At 41.6% G+C, this 8,991-nt stretch overlaps 1 protein-coding gene across 1 annotated transcript; it reads left to right on the forward strand.

Moving 5' to 3' along the window:
• Nucleotides 1–2,044: 2,044 nt before the first annotated feature.
• LOC117320031 (C-Maf-inducing protein-like) lies at nucleotides 2,045–8,790 on the forward strand (the record flags this gene model as incomplete). The annotated part of the gene is made up of 6 exons (XM_033874726.1): nucleotides 2,045–2,151; nucleotides 3,021–3,107; nucleotides 5,289–5,354; nucleotides 6,862–6,888; nucleotides 7,165–7,321; nucleotides 8,647–8,790. Coding segments are annotated over exons 1-6 (582 nt in total), but the record flags the coding sequence as incomplete, so codon positions are not given.
• Nucleotides 8,791–8,991: the final 201 nt, after the last annotated feature.

Consider the following 8,991-nt stretch of genomic DNA (forward strand, 5'->3'; position numbering starts at 1 on the left):
TTTTTTAAGGAAATATCATGGTGAAAATGCAAATTTTAAATTTTTCAAGTAATAATTCATGTGAAATATTTTGCTACTTTATGTGTTCATTTTCTTCAGCAAATTAAGTAACTGGAACACATGTTTTCGCCACATTTTGTGTATTCCTACAGGCTACAGATGACATGTCAGTGCAAAGAGCACCCAAAACTAAACACACATACAAATAATAACTTACCATCTTTATTTGAAGATAAAGTAAAGACTTCATTCTTGTTGATAAATAACTTTTGTTCAGAACAGAAAGCTAGTAAAAGACATTGTAAATCAATTATTAGGTCAAAGAAAACGATGTCTGATATGATCTGGGAAATCACCTGTGCCTATAAATAGAACACAGAAGAGTTCCATTTGAACATAAATGGTGGAACACACGTTCTCTGGTCTAAAGATCAGCTAGCATGGTTTACAAGTTTACAGGAGTATTCAAGTGATGTTTAAGCTTAATATATGATAATGAATAGATATCTTCATCTGGAATATTTTTATGACTGAATATTTTACCGTTTCCACAACCTTGGGTATTCTGCTATAAGGTATAGTCTGTTTCATAAAACTTCAGAATAACTAATGTAAATAAGGGCGCCCTCACTGTCAATTACCCGCGCCCTGCGCCCTTATTAGGTCAAATACGGTATGCTACCTTACTGTGACATGGGGAGTTACGGATGTATGTTTACTTACTTACTATCGATGTATGCTACCTTATTGTGACATGGAGACTTAAGGATGTATGATACCTTATTGTGGCATGGAGACTTAAGGATGTATGCTACCTTACTGTGACACAGAGAGTTAAGGCTGTATGCTACCTTACTGTGACATGCTACCTTACTGTGACATGGAGACTTAAGGATATATGCTACCTTACTGTGACATGGAGACTTAAGGATGTATGCTACCTTACTGTGACATGGAGACTTAACTCTTTCTGTACTCACGACGACTACAGACGTCACAAAAACGTGCTCTTGTATCCTTCATGACGACTACACACGTCACAATTAACATGCCTTCCATCCTTTGTGACGACTCAAATCGTCATAAAACATCGCGAAAGATGTTGATATTACTTGCTGGTTTAGCATAGTCATACGAAGGAATTGACACGGAAATGATGTTTTTAAGAAATAAAAAGCGATGTAAATATTGTATTGATGGTATATTTTACGTACCAGAAGCATATTCATTCGTTAAGATTGTCTATTTCAAAGAATTCCGCCGGTTCATGCCGAGTTGTTTACATAGCTACAAAATGGCTGCCTCAAATTTACTTTCGTTTTCTGCGAGATTGTTGAGGTTTTAAACACAATAAAACAATTAAAAACGATAATATATATATAATTGAGTAACGTTTATCATCAAAATAAGTAAGAAATACGTAAAATATTTTTACACACCGAAAAAACGATGTTTTAACTGCGTGATTTCTTACACACGTGTGACACATGTGCCGATCAACATGTCATTTCCCGCGATTCTGCCTGGTGATTTCGCCGTATTTTAAAGGAAAATTTGGGTAAAAGAGTTTCCGTACTCAGTACTTGTTCCATATGATAAACTTCATTTAATATTAAGCATTATACAACAGTAAAAGATCAGTAAAAGATCGTTTTATCGACGTCTGATGTGATAGCCATATGCTCCAATACACAAAGGACCTACCCAGCATTCACTTCCGGTAGCGACCGCGAAATTTGAATGAGTACGTAAAGAGTTAAGGATGTATGCTACTTTATTGTAGCTGTATGCTACCTTAGTCTGAAAGTAAATGATGTATGCTACATAATTTTCAGGAAAGTGCTAAAAGCCACAATAACTACCATATCTTCATCCAAGGTCAAAGACACATTGACTTATATTAATAAAATTATCATTGAAAATTTTGGTAGTATGTTGGGAGATTTGAAATTAAATCATTAAACTGCTTTGAAGTATTTTCAAAAGGGAAAAAATGCTTCACAAAACAGTGTGAATTAGAGGATGAACATGATTTATATTTGTTGACAGCATGCACGGTCCGTCAAGTACCTGTCCACACCCTCGAGTCCTGCCCAACATGGTGGCGGTGTGTCTAGCGGCAATCTACACCTGTTATGAGGATAAGAAAAAGTACAGTATTGGTTATCATCGATGAAATCCTACATGAGTGTCAGTGTAACAAGTTCGTTAGTATACAGGACCATTGAACGAATCTCCGAGTTGGGCTCACAGTTTTTACACACTGATATATAGTTGTTTCATGCCACAGTTCATCAGGATAGTCCCAACATCTTGGGGAAATAGTTTTGACTGTTGACTGATACTAAGGCATGAAACAACTGTTCTGTTACCTAAATAACACAAAACAATCATATATAGGCAATTTAAATAATGAAAAAGAGAAGAACCTCATCTTATATACCATCAAACTGTCCTGAATCAGCCATACTGTTTAGCAGCGATCTTGATCAGAAAGATACTTCATCATAATCATTTAAATGCTTGGGCACATTCAGATGTTCCATCCAGTCAGTAAGTTTTACTGTTGACTGGTTTGTTCAAAATTTCTACCAATTTTCCTGGTAAACGGTTTGAAAATACTTATTTTATATTTACGTAGAGAGTAATGTATCAATTTGATAAGTCCAGCTGTTTAGGCGAGTAGGATATTTCATCACATAACTAATATCTATGGGAAATTTAAACTAATTTTGACTTGAACAGTGAGTCTTCCATTACCAGAACAGTCATGATTCATATGTCATTACAACATCACTTGTTTTATTTAATTGTAAAGTTGTGATAAAAAAAGATTGTCAAAAATGAATTCAAAAGATCTCAGTTAGGTTCATATAGACGTAACATGCATACTTTTTATGCTAAGGTTCCTTTTAGATCTGTTTCTAAATCTAACAAGAGTTTCAGGCATAGAATATTGATTTTATGGTGGAACCTCTAACATTGCCTTAAAGATTTGTTCCTGTTTGTATCTACTTCAGTGCTTTACAAAGCAACACAGCTGTCTTCCTGGACAAACAGGAATGGGAGACGAAACTTCTTTGTTATATCGGTATCATGGAAACACTGTAAGTATCGTGTTCTGTCATGTGTGCTGTCTGTCATGGCTGTTGTATATATGGTCCCTCGTATGTGTGATCCCTGGTATGTATGGTCCCTGGTATGTATGGTCCCTTGTATGTATGGTCCATTGTATGTATGGTCCATGGTATGTATGGTCCCTCATATGTATGGTCCCTCGTATGTATGGTCCCTCGTATGTATGGTCCCTCGTGTGTGTGGTCCCTCGTGTGTGTGGTCCCTTGTATGTATGGTCCCTCGTATGTATAGTCCCTTGTATGTATGGTCCCTTGTATGTGTGGTCCCTCGTATGTATGGTCCCTTGTATGTGTGGTCCATTGTATGTATGGTCCATTGTATGTGTGGTCCATTGTATGTGTGGTCCATTGTATGTATGGTCCCTTGTATGTGTGGTCCATTGTATGTGTGGTCCATTGTATGTATGGTCCCTCGTATGTGTGGTCCCTCGTATGTGTGATGCCTCGTATGTGTGGTCCCTGGTATGTATGGTCCCTCGTATGTGTGGTCCCTCATATGTATGGTCCCTGGTATGTGTGGTCCCTCGTATGTATGGTCCCTCGTATGTATGGTCCCTTGTATGTATGGTCCATTGTATATATGGTCCCTCGTGTGTGTGGTCCCTCTTGTGTATGGTCCCTCGTATGTATGGTCCCTCGTATGTATGGTCCCTCGTGTGTGTGGTCCCTCTTGTGTACGGTCCCTCGTATGTATGGTCCCTCGTATGTATGGTCCCTCGTATGTGTGATGCCTCGTATGTGTGGTCCCTCGTATGTGTGGTCCCTCATATGTATGGTCCCTGGTATGTGTGGTCCCTCGTATGTATGGTCCCTCATATGTATGGTCCCTTGTATGTATGGTCCCTTGTATGTATGGTCCCTCGTTTGTGTGGTCCCTTGTATGTATGGTCCCTGGTATGTATGGTCCCTCGTATGTATGGTCCCTTGTATGTATGGTCCCTGGTATGTATGGTCCCTCGTATGTATGGTCCCTGGTATGTATGGTCCCTCGTATGTATGGTCCCTGGTATGTATGGTCCCTCGTATGTATGGTCCCTTGTATGTATGGTCCCTTGTATGTGTGGTCCCTCGTATGTATGGTCCTTCATGGTATGTATGGTCCCTCGTATGTGTGGTCCCTCGTATGTGTGGTCCCTGGTGCGTATGGTCCATTGTATGTATGGTCCATAGTATGTATGGTCCCTGGTATGTATGGTCCCTCGTATGTATGGTCCCTTGTATGTATGGTCCCTCGTATGTGTGGTCCATTGTATGTGTGGTCCATTGTATGTATGGTCCATTGTATGTATGGTCCCTCGTATGTATAGTCCCTTGTATGTATGGTCCCTTGTATGTGTGGTCCCTCGTATGTATGGTCCCTTGTATGTGTGGTCCATTGTATGTATGGTCCATTGTATGTGTGGTCCATTGTATGTGTGGTCCATTGTATGTATGGTCCCTTGTATGTGTGGTCCATTGTATGTGTGGTCCATTGTATGTATGGTCCCTTGTATGTGTGGGCCCTCTTGTGTATGGTCCCTGGTATGTATGGTCCCTGGTATGTGTGGTCCCTCGTATGTATGTTCCCTTGTATGTGTGGTCCATTGTATGTATGGTCCCTTGTATGTTTGGTAATTTGTATGTATGGTCCCTCGTATGTATGGTCCCTTGTATGTATGGTCCCTCGTATGTGTGGTCCCTTGTATGTATGGTCCCTTGTATGTGTGGTCCATTGTATGTATGGTCCCTCGTATGTATGGTCCCTCGTATGTATGGTCCCTTGTATGTGTGGTCCATTGTATGTATGGTCCATTGTATGTATGGTCCATTGTATGTGTGGACCCTCAAATGGTCTAACTATGGTATAACAAATGAGTTTTATACCGGTATTTTCTTTCCTGTTAGTCAGCAACTTGGGAGGTGGATTTAAACAAAAGTCACATCAAAATACACGTTTAATGTATATTTTGCTTTGCTGCCATTGTTTTAAATTCACAATGTCTAATGGAAACCCCAGTGCAGATGTCCTCTTGATTATGGTGATAGATAGCCACAAGACAAGTCTGGTGACCTGTCAGTGTTCTAGATGATTTTAAAATTTAATATTTTTAAAATTCCAAAATATTTGTTAGAAGCCATGTTTGATATTTGATATCTGTTTGATATTTGTAGGTCGTCGTACTCCGACTGGAGATTGGTCCTGGGAAGTCTACTGCAGCCAATTCCATTTCCTAATGAGTAAGTAGTGTTCTGTGAGAACAATTTCTGATTGGCTGTAATTTAAAAAATTGATTACTGTATATATCCTCAAGCTTAGTACCATATACGTCCTTAAATGACCCTGGCTGTTAATAGGACGTTAAACAAAACAAACCAAACCAAAACCATATTTATCTTCAAAAAAGATCCCTCCCCAATGTAAAAGTTTAGAATCCTGTGTATCCTTGTATAGCCCCCTCCCCAAGGGTAAAAGTTTACTACTGTATTTATCCTCAAATAAGCCCCCTCCCCTAGGGTAAAGGTTTAGTACCATATTTATCCTCAAATAAGCCCCTTCCCCTAGTGTAATGGTTTAGCACCGTATCAATCCTCAAATATTAAAGCCCCCTCCCTAAGTGTAAATGTTTAGTACTGTATTTATCCTCAAATAAGCCCCCTCTCCTAGTGTTAAAGTTTAGTACTTTATTTATCCTCAAATAAGCCCACTCCCCTAGTGTAAAAGTTAAGTACCATATTTATCCTCAAATAAGCCCCCTCCCCTAGTGTTAAAGTTAAGTACCATATTTATCCTCAAATAAGCCCCCTCCCCTAGTGTAAGGTTAAATACCATATTTATCCCACAATTAGCTCCTTTCCCTAGTGTAAAAGTTGAGTATCATATTTATCATCAAATAAGCTCCTTCCAGTAGTGTAAAAGGTTAGTACCATATTTATCCTAAAGTTTTGATATTTAAGTTTCGGGAGGGCCTCTTTGCAAACCACTATTAGCATACTATTCCAAAATTGATGATTCTGCAAAAATGGAAGATGAGCTCTTATTTGTTGGAATCTTCGACCAACTTATGGATAAAATACATTAAGTTATTTAGGCAGTTAATTCAAATCAATAATATCACTGTAAAGACATGATATCAGAAATGTTGTTTTACTCATTAACTTGATAGAGATTGAAATAAATGGACATTGTTGTAAGAATTCGAATTTATGAGGAAAGTCTTTTATTTACATCAACTGATTAATTACATCGTGAGTTATGCCTGTGGTAAAACTGGTCCCTGTTCGTCCCCGAACCGTGGGGACTATAGGTTTCCTCTCCGTCTGTCTTGTATGTATGTACCAATTAAACGCCATCATTTGTCGGCGTTCTAGCAGTTTCATTCCTTGAGGGGGATTTTTATCAAACTTCACACAATATTTAAGGACCATAATATCCCATGATACCTTGGAAAAGCTAAGAGTTTCAAGTTTTTTAAATCAAGGTCAAGGTCACTTAATATTTTTAGCAGTGGTTGGTAGGGGACATCCATTGCTTAAACAATACCAAGTATGCTTGTTGCTACTACATTTTCTCGACATGAATTAACAGTTTTTGCCAACAATTTGCAAAAGAAAAAGAAATAAGAAAAAGATAATTTTCTAAATCGGTTCAGCTCTGATAGCCATTACTGTTTATTATTGAATGTTCATGTGTTGGCCCCCTACAGAATATTGTGATGAAGGAACTACGTTTACTTTCTGTTCTCAGTGCCCTAGCTGATGAGTTGTTCGCTTCGTAAGTATCATCCAATTTCATCTTCTACAGTGACAGATTTGAAATCCTTAATGTTGTTATTTTGATGAGTTTAACAGTTTGTCAGCTGAAGAAATCAAATACTGATATTTAAACCTTTTTTTTGATATATTTAGTTTTGTTAATGAATTTTCTGAAAATGTAAATCTATGAAAATCTAGACTTTGGCAAAAAAATTCCACAAGAGCGGTTTGAAATTCCTGATTGTAACTCTAGTGGCTGACTTTCATGGCTTCATGAATGACATTTGTGATGTAGCAAGATGAAGTCAGTGCTGAAGAATATAGCTGAAGATGATCACTGTGAAGTCCACCAGACCATACTGGGAATCCGCGACGGCAAGGAGGGATGGTTCCACATGTATACACCGGGCAGTCTAGCTTGTGATGATGAGGGGGAGCTCTGGGGTGTCATGGTAAGTCCCGCCAGCACCACACATCAAAGATATATCCCAGCATCCCTCATCCACCATCCTAACCTCACAATCCCCTGGTCAGAATTTATGTGACAATTCTTGCTTCACTATCTCTGCTTAAAAATCACAAACCACCTCATACCTTCCCTCCTTCACCATCTCTATCCCACAATCCACCTCATACCGGCCCGCCGGCACAAGCCACCGGGGCGGCCCGCCGGCACCAGCGCGAGCCCACAAGCCAGCGCAGAGCGGCCCGCCGGCACCAGCGCGAGCCCACAAGCCACCGGGGAGCGGCCCGCCGGCACCAGCGCGAGCCCACAAGCCAGCGCAGAGCGGCCCGCCGGCACCAGCGCGAGCCCACAAGCCACCGGGGCGGCCCGCCGGCACCAGCGCGAGCCCACAAGCCACCGCAGAGCGGCGCACCGGCACCAGCGCGAGCCCACAAGCCACCGCAGAGCGGCCCGCCGGCACCAGCGCGAGCCAACAAGCCACCGCAGAGCGGCCCGCCGGCACCAGCGCGAGCCCACAAGCCACCGCAGAGCGGCCCGCCGGCACCAGCGCGAGCCCACAAGCCAGCGCAGAGCGGCCCGCCGGCACCAGCGCGAGCCAACAAGCCACCGGGGAGCGGCCCGCCGGCACCAGCGCGAGCCCACAAGCCACCGCAGAGCGGCCCGCCGGCACCAGCGCGAGCCCACAAGCCACCGCAGAACGGCCCGCGGCACCAGCGCGAGCCCACAATCCACCTCAGTAGCGGCCCGCCGGCACCAGCGCGAGCCCACAATCCACCTCATAGCTGCCCGCCGGCACCAGCGCGAGCCAACAAGCCACCGCAGAGCTTGCCCGCCTGCACCAGCGCGAGCCCACAATCCACCTCATATCTTCCCTCCTTCACCATCTCTATCCCACAATCCATCTCATATCTTCCCTCCTTCACCATCTCTATCCCACAATCCACCTCATATCTTCCCTCCTTCACCATCTCTATCCCACAATCCATCTCATATCTTCCCTCCTTCACCATCTCTATCCCACAATCCATCTCATATCTTCCCTCCTTCACCATCTCTATCCCACAATCCATATCATATCTTCCCTCCTTCACCATCTCTATCCAACAATCTGTCTCTTGTCTCCTCTTTGGACTTTCTCAAAGCAAGCAGGGTTTTGACATATCAGAAAATTTCTTACAAAGTTCTATTTTTTCCTTAAATAATTGTTATGACAAGCATAAAAGACAGTATTACATACATTCAGACTGGACAACACAGAACTGTGTATGCCAATTGTCATTTACTAACAAAAGTATAACTTTGATTCTTCAGCTGAATTCCTTGATACATTGTTGCTGTAAGAGAAAGAAGTTTTTGAATGGCCTAAACAAGATGGTGGGTCCTATCATGCTGCTGGCCCTGCGAGAGAACGAACCATCTATGGAGGTATGTAACAGTTTGAAAAATCCTTGTTCAGTGAGGTAGTCACAAACTACTACAATGAGACCCTGCCACAAAATTACCCTGGCTGTTCATGGGGTGATAAACTCAACAACCAAACAGAGATATTTGGGAAATGCACTTTCAATCCAAATTGGAAGAGCAATTCATTTAAAGCTGATAGTTTAAAGATGATTTGCATTTTGTGTCTAAAACTGATTGACTTCAAGGAAATGT

Source organism: Pecten maximus, unplaced genomic scaffold (genome assembly GCF_902652985.1).
Source record: "Pecten maximus unplaced genomic scaffold, xPecMax1.1, whole genome shotgun sequence".
Classification (NCBI taxonomy): Eukaryota; Metazoa; Mollusca; class Bivalvia; order Pectinida; family Pectinidae; genus Pecten; species Pecten maximus.